The sequence below is a fragment of the Gadus morhua genome, chromosome 2, assembly GCF_902167405.1.
Source record: "Gadus morhua chromosome 2, gadMor3.0, whole genome shotgun sequence".
NCBI lineage: Eukaryota > Metazoa > Chordata > Actinopteri > Gadiformes > Gadidae > Gadus > Gadus morhua.
Genome location: NC_044049.1, coordinates 6,761,294 through 6,773,793, shown reverse-complemented (window position 1 = coordinate 6,773,793; position 12,500 = coordinate 6,761,294). Strand labels below are relative to the sequence as shown.

At 49.5% G+C, this 12,500-nt stretch overlaps 1 protein-coding gene across 1 annotated transcript in view; it reads right to left on the bottom strand.

The window, feature by feature from the left end:
- Positions 1–1,598: 1,598 nt before the first annotated feature.
- LOC115530794 (uncharacterized protein C16orf96) overlaps positions 1,599–12,500 on the bottom strand; it is a 14,779-nt gene continuing 3,877 nt past the window's right edge. Inside the window, exons 2-15 of the mRNA XM_030339579.1 lie at positions 11,880–11,984; positions 10,699–10,779; positions 10,165–10,278; positions 9,330–9,618; positions 8,708–8,793; positions 6,399–6,506; positions 6,179–6,253; positions 5,814–5,978; positions 5,337–5,449; positions 4,752–4,811; positions 4,099–4,273; positions 3,804–3,912; positions 2,418–2,543; positions 1,599–1,874 (exon numbers count right to left, since the gene is read on the bottom strand). Of these exons, the coding sequence (XP_030195439.1) occupies positions 1,714–1,874; positions 2,418–2,543; positions 3,804–3,912; positions 4,099–4,273; positions 4,752–4,811; positions 5,337–5,449; positions 5,814–5,978; positions 6,179–6,253; positions 6,399–6,506; positions 8,708–8,793; positions 9,330–9,618; positions 10,165–10,278; positions 10,699–10,779; positions 11,880–11,984 (1,767 nt within the window). The 3' untranslated portion in view covers positions 1,599–1,713. The remainder of the gene's footprint in view (positions 1,875–2,417; positions 2,544–3,803; positions 3,913–4,098; positions 4,274–4,751; positions 4,812–5,336; positions 5,450–5,813; positions 5,979–6,178; positions 6,254–6,398; positions 6,507–8,707; positions 8,794–9,329; positions 9,619–10,164; positions 10,279–10,698; positions 10,780–11,879; positions 11,985–12,500) is intronic.

Genomic DNA, 12,500 nt, shown 5'->3' with positions numbered 1-12,500 from the left:
TCTCTCTCACCCTCTGTTTCGCCATTTTTTTCAAAAAGCTGGCTGAACTGGTGCAACCGAAGGAGGAAATGGACGTTTGGAAATCTATGAGCATTTCAAAATGTGTCTAAAGCAGAGGAGCAGGAGAGATTGGTCGTGTACATTGAGCACCAGAGGGGCGACGGTAGTGAGTAACAGTGCATAGTGAGCACCAGAGGGGCGACAGTAGTGAGTAACAGTGCATAGTGAGGACCAGGGTGAAACACTAGTGAGTAACAGTGCATAGTGAGGACCAGGGTGAAACACTAGTGAGTAACAGTGCATAGTGAGGACCAGGGTGAAACACTAGTGAGTAACAGTGCATAGTGAGGACCAGGGTGAAACACCAGTGAGTAACAGTGCATAGTGAGGACCAGGGTGAAACACTAGTGAGTAACAGTGCATAGTGAGGACCAGGGTGAAACACTAGTGAGTAACAGTGCATAGTGAGGACCAGGGTGAAACACTAGTGAGTAACAGTGCATAGTGAGGACCAGGGTGAAACACTAGTGAGTAACAGTGCATAGTGAGGACCAGGGTGAAACACTAGTGAGTAACAGTGCATAGTGAGGACCAGGGTGAAACACCAGTGAGTAACAGTGCATAGTGAGGACCAGGGTGAAACACTAGTGAGTAACAGTGCATAGTGAGGACCAGGGTGAAACACTAGTGAGTAACAGTGCATAGTGAGGACAAGGGGGGAGACAGAAGTGAGTAACAGTGCATAGAGAGGACCAGATGGAAGACAGTGTGGAAAGTGACCATAATAAGGGCTAAAGTAGTGTGCAAGTGTGCATGGTGAGAACCAGAGGGGTGACAGTAGTGTGCTCAGTGAGGAGCAGCGGGGAGACATTAGTGTATAAGTGTGAATAATTGTGGCTACCAGACGCAGGGGCTACAGATATAAATTAGTTTATAGCTAACTGGTATTGCAAATGAGCTGTGCATTGTCCCTGGAAAATGCACAGCTGAAGGTCACCTGACTTTCAGCCAATCAGGTAATCTCACGCTGATCAATCTGTAAGGACTGATCAGTGTGAGATGAAACGTATACTTTATTACTAAGGTTAGTCAACATTACGTGTTGTCCGACATCGAGTGATACTGTAACGTTATCTGGAAATGATGGGGTTAGGTTACAGGTCAAATTCCCCGAAGCGCTAGTAAAACTTGTTCATTCTTTCTCTGAAACACTTACACACACAGCCTCGTACCACAGGAAGTGGTAAAGCAGCACGGTGTATTGGAAGCTAAAGTTAAACATGGCATTGTGGTCACATGCATACACACAGACACGCAGCAAAATCATGAAACACGTGTAGCAAAATCGATGTTATCCATGTTAGCCCTGTCATTTTTTGAGTTAGTGTGGCATGTTCGCAGTACAAGCCCTGCTGTTGTTAGCAATATTAGCTTCGTTAGCCATGATAGACAAGTTACCCATTCAACTATTTATAAGGAATTTCTAAAATTACCCAGGTCCACCTCAACCATCCCCTAGGCCCCCGAAAACACGCTCCTCCACGCTGTATATGTGTGATTTATTTTGAATTGAAAAAAACAATAATTCTCCTGGAGAAAAGTCTTCTGGTGCAGTTTATTTAAAAACCTTTAAAAAACATTTTTTTTATATTTTAATCACAACACTGCAGCCCCCCCACACACACACACACCACTCCACCACTCAACCCCCGCCTACAGGTTGGTCCCAGGCCCCTCCTTCTCATCAGGGGGTCGGAGGTCAACATGGAGCTCGGTGACGGGGGCCCGGCGCTGTAGCTCTCCGCTGCTCTGCGCTAGTGAACCCAGGTCGTCTGCCGCAGACACCGGCCAGGCCCGCCCCGAACCAGCAGAACCTGGAGGTCACAAGGTCAAAGGTTATTCATGTCTAATGGGGGACGGGCCGGTTTGTTTATAATTATAATCACATAATATATCTGCGCTTCCGATTGTAGGCGAATAACAGATAACAGTTTCCGGGGGAAGACTTCCTCCTCCGTACAACGGTCATTGTATAGCCCCACAAGCAACTTGAGATGCAAGAACAAGTTTATTAAATGTGACCTATGATACCACCAGGTGTGAGTATGCTCAGCCGTTACAAGCCGTTTTGGAAAACTGCCTCTTCTTACATCACAAGTGGGCGTGTCCACCTAGCTGTGTGCCGGATGATCAGTCTACCAGCCTACCCAGTGGACTGTAGCAGACATCTATCCGTCATACATTTAGTTGGACACGCCCACTAGTGATGTCACGGCTTGTAACAGCTGATCACACTCACACACGGGGGTATAATGCGTCACCTTTAAGACGGACCTACAGGTCGAGTAGGGACATTGGGGTTTGAACCCAGAGTCTTCTTCGGGCCGAGAGCGTTTTGCCGATGGGTCGGGACTCACCGATGCGACGGCGGCCTGCCCTGGTGCTCTGTGGGCGGGACGGAGCTCCGTAGCCGGGTCCCGGGGCGGTACAGGACATCTGGGACTTGGAACGCTGAACTCGGCCGTCTCCGCTTTTACTCATGCCTGTGGTCGTCATAGCAACAAGGTCACATGAAGACAAAAATCCCAACTTTCTATAGGAGCATAACAAGAACCATACAGGCTGTAAAACATTCAGGCAATATACGCACATACACTAGTATACATCTGTGGGTACCAGACACAGTCCACATAAGCCTGAGAAATTAGGAGCACAAACACAATGGTGGTCATATGAAAAATGAGTCTGAATGATCTTAATGGGTACATGGACTTATTAGGTCCTGGTCTTTCGGAGGACCTGGACTTTCTGCGCACCTGGTCTTATACGGGAGGCTGTTTGCATGGGTACCAGACGCTGTCCTCAAAAAGATAATGATCACACACACAACAATGGTGCGCTGGCATGGAACTACACCAAACCCTGGGTTACTCCCTTCCCGTCACTGTTGCAACATGCTCACTTCTCCTTTCTGTTCAGTAATGGTCTCTTTCCCCCAAGACTGACCTCCACCGGAACACACACACAATCACACTCTCGCAACCTCCCCCTTACTCCCAACATGCATTGCTCCCAACACTGAGGTTAATCAAAGTCATTCAGCAGTCGCTTTTTTTCTCAAGCTGCGTCTAGTCAATTCAGATCCATGTCATGAAGGAGCCAGTAGGGGTTGGACAGTACAGGGACGAGTCATTTAGGGGCAGGTAGGGGTATGGCAGTACAGAGACAGGTCATTAAGGAGCAGGTAGGGGTTAGACAGTACAGAGACAGGTCATTCAGGAGCAGGTAGGGGTTGGACAGTACAGAGACAGGTCATTAAGGAGCAGGTAGGGGTTAGACAGTACAGAGACAGGTCATTAAGGAGCAGGTAGGGGTTGGACAGTACAGAGACAGGTCCTTAAGGAGCCGGTTGGGGTTGGACAGTACAGAGACAGGTCCTTAAGGAGCCGGTTGGGGTTGGACAGTACAGAGACAGGTCAGGAAGCAGCAGTTAGACGCTAGGGGGTATCTTGCTCGAGGATGCATTCAGGGAGACTGTGGACGTTCAGAACCGTAGACCCTTTTAGCTTGGAGTGAACACCCTCACGTTTAGCGAACACTATCCTGTTCGCTAAACGTATTTCACAGTTAGATGACAGATGATTGCGAGGTGGTATGGTGGTTAGTTAAGTTAATGGTGTTCATATGACAGATGGTTGTTGGACTGTTGATGTCACATGACCCAGAGGCCGTCCGGACTGGGACACCAATGTGACCGTCCTCGTAACGTCCGGACTATAAATGAAGCTGTGAGGAGGACGTACTCTCTCTGGGCGAGAGGCTGGGCAGGTGTTGGTCCGTGGTCCGGGGGGCCTTGGCGGTGAGGCGACCCTTGTAGATCTGTCCGGCCAATCCTAGGATATCCTCCTCTCCCTGACCAATCCCAAACGCACACAGACACACACATCACCGACTGGGGTAGCCAATCACAGCTGCGATCGGCCACATTCTGTTAAACATGTTTGTGCGTGGGCACAATGTACCTCACCTCACCCACCTAACTACTTCGGTATTTTTTCATATAAACATTATACTGTTAAGTTGTCTGTACCGCCCCACCTGTAGTTTGATCTCGGCGGGGTGCACGGGCAGGGCCTCCGTCTCCGCCTGGTAGAAGTGCCTGAGGTGCTGGAAGCGGGCGGAGCGCCGGATGGGCTGGGTGACGGTGTGGTGACCCCCGCAGGGGCGGGACATGGTGACGTAGCCGTAGTCCCCGATCCCAGGGAAACGCCCACTGGGCGCAGGTAAAGGGGAGCGCGTCAGCACAAGGACGGGTCATGTAGGGGCAGGTGTGGGTTAGATAGTACAGTTACAGCTCTTTAAGGACCAGATAGGGGTTAGACAGTACAGTGACAGGTCTTTAAGTAGCAGGTAGTGGTTTACAGTACATTGACAGGTCTTTAAGGTACAGATAAGGGGTATATAGTACAGTTACAGGTCTTTAAGTAGCAGGTAGGGGTTAGACAGTACCTACAGTAGCTACTTAATTATATACATTATTGTTTCAAATGTGTTGGTGTTTTTTGTATGAAGTAGGGTTGTGGTGGGCTCTGCTGCCCCCCACTGGTTAGGGGAGGTACAGCACCCAGGGTTTTACAATAAGGTGAGCGAGAGAGCAAAAATGGAGCGAGAGGGTGACAGACATAGATACAGAGAAAAGAGGGCAGTCAAACATGTGCCTTGGAGTGTGTGGTGGGCGCACTTGGACTCACGGTGCAGTCATTTCCACTGGGCGCGAGCACGAGATGCAGTGGAACCTGGCCACCAGCTGTCTGGAACATGAATAATATAAATAATAAATGAGTATGTACAGCATATAGTATATTAAGGAACACAACTATGCAACAAAGAGAGAAATCTTGTTCATGCACGGCTAACACTGGCTACGATTGGTCGAGCCTCCATCAGTAATTCCTCAGACGATGTGTCAACAATTGCTCCCCCATGATGCCTATCCTTTTTGTTTGCCACCAAGCTACTATCAAGACCAACAGTGTCAAGTCTTGGGAGCACTTAGATGAAACAGCAGGTCCTCTTAGTATGGATCTACAGAAGTGACCCTAAGAAACACAAGGAACTGAAATACGCACACGAATACAGACGGAACAAACACGAACAGGCACAAATCCAGATTAGTATTGGGATTGAATGTTGTTGCCGTAAGGAATTTGGGAATGCAATAGCAACAATCCTTTCATAAAGGAGGGTCCAGTGTACCCTATTCTAAAGGAGATAAGAAAGGAAGTATTACAGCACCTTTCCTTAGCCTTTACAGAGCCCTGGAGTCCAGCTCGTACCTTGTGAGGCCAGCGGCGTTGTCTTCGTGTTCGGGAGACTTGATCTTCTTGCGGATGTTCTTCCAGCGGTCCTCCAGCTGCTTCTTCATCGAGTCAAGCTCCATCCGGTTGAGCTGTGGGACGGAACCAGCGCAGACCGGTAAGGGGCAGTGCAGAGAGCCAAAACCAGGAAAGATCAGCACAGACCACTGCAGACCAGTATTGTGGTATGGATGGATGGATGGATGGATGGATGGATGGATGGATAGATAGATAGATACTTTATGTACTTTGGCTTGACATAAAAACACAGCAGGTTGACTAAAAGCCAACCCAAAGCTTGTAGTGTTGAATGTGTGTGTAGACAGCATATATGGTTTGGTGTATTAGTATGTACTGTATAATGTGTGTCTATGTGTAATGTTGGTACATATTTGAGTGTGTGCTGTTTAATGAGTGTATTAATAAGTATGCGTGGGTGTAGAGTTTAGCGTGTACCTTGCCCTCCATCTCGCTGGAGAGGCGGTCTATGACCTTGTGCCAGTCCTGCTCCTGACCCGTGACCTTGGAGAGGAGGTTGTGGAACATGGTGCTCAGCTGCTCCGTCGCCGCGTCCAGCTGCACCAGGCTCACCTTGCTCTCCAACGCACACTTATCTGCCTTCTGGAGAGAGGGAGAGAGGGAGAGAGAGAGAGAGAGAGAGAGAGAGAGAGAGAGAGAGAGAGAGAGAGAGAGAGAGAGAGAGAGAGAGAGAGAGAGTGAGTCAGTCAGATTGACTGAATGTAACTCAGACAGTCTATATGTCACTCAGATAGACTGAGTTTAAGGGTGTTTTACATCCTCCCCCGGGGGCCGCGACTCACGATCTGGATCTCCGTCTCCAGCAGCTGCTTGTCCGCCTTCTGCTCCTCCAGCACCTTCATGGACTTGTACAGTTTCTGCGAGAACCAGCATGGCATCCTCACTGATGACATCCTCACTGACGCTGGCCACAACCAGCATCATGATCAGTGTTTTTTTGCAACACCGTGTGACAGCATCTGATAACTGGCTGAACAGTGGACAGACGATATTCCCTTTTACCTGGAGGTGTGTTTGTTTCTCGTCGTGGTTCTCCAGCAGGTGTTGCGTTGTTTCGCGAAGCCTGTCAAACTCCGCCTGGAGCTGGGTGATCTTATTCTGAATGGTGCTCTGACACACACACACACACACACACACACACACACACACACACACACACACACACACGCACACACACACAAGCACACACACACACACACACACACACACACACACACACACACACACACACACACACACACACACACAAGCAGTCACACACGAAGACCCGTGATGAGTGGAGATGCTGGTGGAGAGGAAGGTGTGTATGGAGATGAGGGCGTTCGACTCCCACCCGAAAAGGTCCTGGGTTTGATTCCCTTGTTGACCTCAAGACGCCCTAACCCCTTCCTCTGTACCGAAAATCAATATCTGTTGCTTAGGACTAAGTTGTCTACTCTACTGCATGACTAAATAGGACCATCTACTATGGCATGGTTCCTGAGCTCCTCCAGTTCTACTATAGCTCTATTCCATTTCTACTCCAGTTGTACTCCAGTTGTACTCTAGTTCCAGGGTGTAGCTCTGTGTGACTGGAGCGCCCCCAGGTGGTCGCTACTACCTCTGCATCGCTGCTCTGTTGCTGCTGTCTCATCAGGTTGCTGAACGCTTCATGGAGCTTCTCCAGGGGTTGGGACAGACTGCTCAGCATCCTGTCACTCTGGCCCTCCCTGTCCTTCTCTCCCTGGGTGTCTCTCTCTCCCTGGGGGTCTCTCTCACTCTCTCCCTGGGTGTCTCTCGCTCCCCGGGGGTCTCTCTCTCTCTGGGTGTCTCTCTCTCTCTGTACCTGGGAGCCTCTCTCTCTCTCTCCCTGGGTCTCTCTCTCTCCCTGGTTGTCCCTCTCTCCCTGGGTGTCTCTCTCTCTCTGGGTGTCACTCTCTCTCTCTCCCAGGGTGTCTCTCTCTCCCTGGGTGTCACTCTCTCTCTCTCCCTGGGTGTCTCTCTCTCTCTGGGTGTCTCTCTCTCTCTGGGAGTTCCTCTCTATCTCTCTCTGGGTGTCTCTCTCTCTCTGGGAGTCCCTATCTCTCTCTCTCTGGATGTCTCTCTCTCTCTGGGAGTCCCTCTCTCGCTCTCTCTGGGTGTCTCTCTCTCTCTGGGAGTCCCTCTCTCTCTCTCTCTGGGTGTCTCTCTCTCTCTGGGAGTCCCTATCTCTCTCTCTCTGGGTGTCTCTCTCTCTCTGGGTGTCCCTCTCTCGCTCTCTCTGGGTGTCTCTCTCTCTCTGGGTGTCCCTCTCTCTCTGGGTCTCCCTCTCTCTCTCTCCCTGGGTGTCTCTTTCACTCTGGGTGTCTCTCTCTCTCTGGGTGTCCCTTTCTCTCTCTCCCTTGGTGTCTCTCATTCCCTCGGTGTCTCTCTCTCCCGGGGTGTCTCTCTCTCCCTGTTCTCTCTCCTGGGGGCTTTGGCAGAGCAGAGACGTGGAGGAAAGTCCCACCATGTCCTCTAGCGTGCAGCGCAGATTGTCCAGCTGCGGGTCAAAGGTCAGAGCTAGGGTAACATGAAGCTGAAGGTTTAGGCAAAGCAGGCGGAATCACTACACTGTACATTTTTTCCTTTAATTCAAATAACATAAACAAACATATCTTCAAAAGTAGATCTGTCTGACCTGGTCCTGGAGGTGTGGATCCGCCTCCCCGTGACCTTTGACCTGCCTCACTTCCTCTTCAAGCTTTAGCACTACTTCCCTAGACAGGACCACAGACCAGGCCCGGCTCACACATTAACAGTCCCCACGACGACACCAAAACATCAACACACTCACATACGGTACTCACTGTCTCTACCAAGAGACTAAACATCAACACACACACACACTACCAGTCCTCACGAAGACACTAAGATAGTAACAGAAACACCCTGCACATGCTTTTTTGAGTTTGAGTTGAGTTCATCATTAACCTTTCTTTTCTTGGGTAGATGTTTCTCGTTACCTGAGTTGTGTGATCTCGGCATTGACTTCCTGGCTGGCTTGGGCAAGCTCCCTGTCAGCCACTCGCTCTCTCGCCTCTCTTGCCTCTCTCGCCTCCTTTAGCTCCCTCGTCTCTCTCTTCACTTCCGACACTATGATCTCTCTCCTCTCTTCTTGTGTTTTGCTCGGGGTCGTGACCTTTTGCTCGACGAGGAGATCGGGTTTTGGATGAGAACATCGTCAGCGCGTTGGTCAGCCTGCCTAAACTCAGGGACTGCTTGTGTCTGCTTGTGTGCCTGTTAGTGTTTATGTGAGTGTGTGTGCGTGTGATTTTTTTTTGTAGGAAAAAGGTCCTGTGTGTGTCTCTCACCTTCTCCATGTCGCTGGCCAGGCCCTCCACCTGGGATCTCAGGTGTTTCATCTGCTCCAACAGGTCTTCTGCTGGATCTTGGGACCCTGCTTACCACACCATCATACCAGCCAACCAACACCACCACCAAGCATACACCACGACCAGACCACACAACACACACCATCACCACACCACCAAGCATTCACCACCCAACACACACCACCCAACACATACACACCACCCAACACACACCACAACCGCACCACCCAACACACACCACAACCACACCACCCAACACCATCCAACCCACACACATCACCACCGCCACCAAACATACACGACCCAACACACACCACCACACACCACCCGACACAAACCACGACACCAACACCCCTCAACACACACCACAAAACCCACGCACACGATACCACCATCGTAAAGGATAACAAACAAAATTATTAATAAGAAACCCTAACCTTAAAGGTTCTGAAGTTATAACCATTCCTTTTCCCTATGTGGAACGCTCAAATGTCGATCTTAACCAACGTTGACACCTCTTCTACAGTGGATGTATTTTATGTTCAGCTCTTAGACGCCGAGACCATAAAGGCTACTGAAACCGGGCGGCCATCGTTATTACCCGCCGCACCGCTGGCGTGCTTAGCGAGGTCATCGAGCCTCGCCAGCTCCGCCTCCAGGGTCTCCACGCGCTCCTCCAGGTCGCCATGGCGATCGCTGAGCCGGCCCACCACCCTCAGAGCCTCCAGCGTCTCGGGGAAGCCCACCGCCGCACTACCCCCCGCCACCTGGCCGCAAGGGGCCGGCGGTTGGGGCGGCAGGGTCGGTGGGGGGCTGGGGGAAGGAGGGAGGCCCGGGCCCGCGGGGCTGGGGGGGTCCGTCACGGGGCCCTTGGCCCCGGCGGAGAGTTCCTGCAACCGATTCTGGAAGTCATGAAACCAGTTTGAACTTATTCTGTCGACACGACACAACGTCCTCACAAAACTTAATAAAGGTTTTATTTTAAAGATTTATTTTTTAAAATGTTACGCTTTATTATAGAGTGGAAGGTATGGTAGATCGAGGGGAGGACATGCAGCAAAGACCCACGGGAAGGATTCGGACCCGGGGCACTGCGTTCAGGACTGAGCCTAAGGTACGCGCACTACCCGGTCTAGCCACCGGGGCGCCCGAATAATCATTATTCTATTTGTATCTTTCCCGTCTATCCAATGGAGACCAACTCGTAGTTTGTCTGGAGCACAGTGTGGAGTGTGGCGATGTTGTGTTGCCTAAACGAGGTCCTCAGTACTAACTCTCCACGGGAACATCTCAAGGTCCTGATAACAAGAAAAGCGTCTCAAGAGTCCCCACAACGGGACCAACCAGAGAGTGTGTACGTTTGGACCGGTGCTTTCCAAACAAGGGCCAGTGGGCGCAGCGTCAGTGAGTCACTGTGTGTAACCGAGGTCTCTCACTGTGTGGAGGTCTTCTCGCTCGGAGAGCAGTGCTGACTGCAGGACCTCCCACGTCACCGTGTTCTCCAGCACCACTGGGCTGGGGCACCGCTCCACCCTCTCCTCCAGAGACCTCTGCAAACCACAAATAACAAGGATACATCACGTAAACAAGCCGTGAACCACCCATGAATAACTGCAGCCTCTCCATGGACAATTTTAAGTTTTTTACTTTTAAGAAGCATTTAAAACAAACAGCATGTTTACAAAAGGTAATTTTGTACCAAATGCAATCACTCTAATAGGATTATAGAGTGACATAAGCCCTGATGAGCTGCTGTTATGTAGCAAAACCCTTCTATGTCACAGTATATGCGATGTGTGCCTGTATGTAGGGTACAGTCTGTTACTGTTTCGGGGGGGACAGCGTTCTAATCCATCAACAGACAACACCATGTTGTGTTTCACAACATGAAGCTGCGGCAGTCCAAAGATCTGTGTGGACCTGGTTGAACAATCAGTTGATTTGGTTGTCATGGTGGGATGATCACTGACCGTTGTGGCCTCCAGTTGTTCCACACGGTGGCAGCACTCCTCCAACGCCGTGGCGTGGTCCTCCTGGAGGGCCGAGTTCACCTGGGCCCAACACACAACACGGTAGCAGCCATCAAAGGGTTACGCTACCTGTGATGGGCTGCTGAGTGTTTAGCATAGGCGACCCAGCCAGAAGCAGCCGAATTAACCGTGTGTTTGTAGAAGAACCCGAATCCTGTTATGTTGTTATTGGCCCTTGTTTTAATAAGCGACTTTCGAAGAGACTGTAATTCTTTGGACAGTAATTACAAGTATGGTTCGGTTTTGTGGTGGTTACGGTAGAGTTTTGTGGGATTACGGTACTGTTTTGTGTGATTACGGTAGGGTTTGGTGTTGTTATGGCAGGGTTTAGTGGTGTTCATATTGGGTTTGTTGTGATTACGGTAGGGTTAGGTATGTTTAAGGTAAAGTTAAAGTAAAGTAAATTGAAAAGGAATTTCTATACATCCTCCTTGGACCTAGAGATACCTCCCTCCCTCTCTAATTTAAAGGTGTTAAGATAGTTTGCATTTGCATTGCCACTGTAGCCACGAAGCATGATACTGAGGCCAATCGAATGACTTCTTTGTTGTGTTGATTCCTTTAACTGTCTGGCAGCCTTGTAGACATGTCCACTATAGTGTGTGAATTGGACATGGCCAACGGCCAATACTAAGCCATAGCCGATACTAAACCTTCAACGATGGTCGCTCCCCCTCAGCTTTGTTTCCTTTGTATTAACTACCCATGCTGTGAACGTTTCCCGATAAGAATCTTGTACACCCATTGTCTCTTTGAAAATAGGCCTGGTAACTTTGCAGCCTGTATCTTCCCATGATCATGCTCTAAAATTAAATCAAATATTTTGCTGTCCGGATTGACCTAAAAATAAGTTACCATTTATCAGGTTTACAATATGTGGACACAGTGGTCAAGTCACTTGTACTTTTGAACTTTATATTTGGTCTTCCATCCATCATTTTATTTTGCGCTCTAAATTGCAGTTTTTATCCAGCAACCCTGGTCAAACTTGTTTTGTTTATTCAATCTGCTCGATGGATATATTATCAATATAAATGTAACATATATTACACGTGAGTTGATTCCAGGATGTGATATGAAGGTGGGGGTCTGGTGGGGGGGTATGAGAGGAGATAACAGACCTTCTCCAGGGCAGTGTGCTGCTCCTCCACCTTCTCCTTCAGCTGGTCTCTGGACTCCTTCAGCTCCTGGATCTCCAGCAAGAGGTCCTGGACCAGAGAGAAAGACTGGAAACACAGACGCGGGTTAATAACACACACACTCACACACAAAGACCAACACATACTTATATATATTTATTCATACACACACATATATATTTTTATTTATACACACAAACACACACACACACACACGCACACGCACACACACACACACACACACACACACACACACACACAGGACGCACAGGACAGTCCCGGATGCTCTGATCCCCAACAACCGGTACCTTCCCATGGCCCTTTAACCTTTGACCCCTGAATGTGTGTGTGCGCCTAGCACTCCAAGCTGGTGCACACTGGGTCGTGCTAGAGGTTTGGGTCTGAGGTCAAAGGTCAGATAAATTATAAGCAGTCATTGGCAGCTGAGTTTCTCACTTTCAGGTGACTTTGTTTACGTTTCCTCTGATGAGTCAAGTATTTACCTTGCAGACAGGGGGTCTGAATTAACATTCAGTGTTTGTGTGTGTGTGTGTGTGTTGTGTTTGTGTGTTAACCTTTCAAGCAGGTGTTTGCAGTATGTCG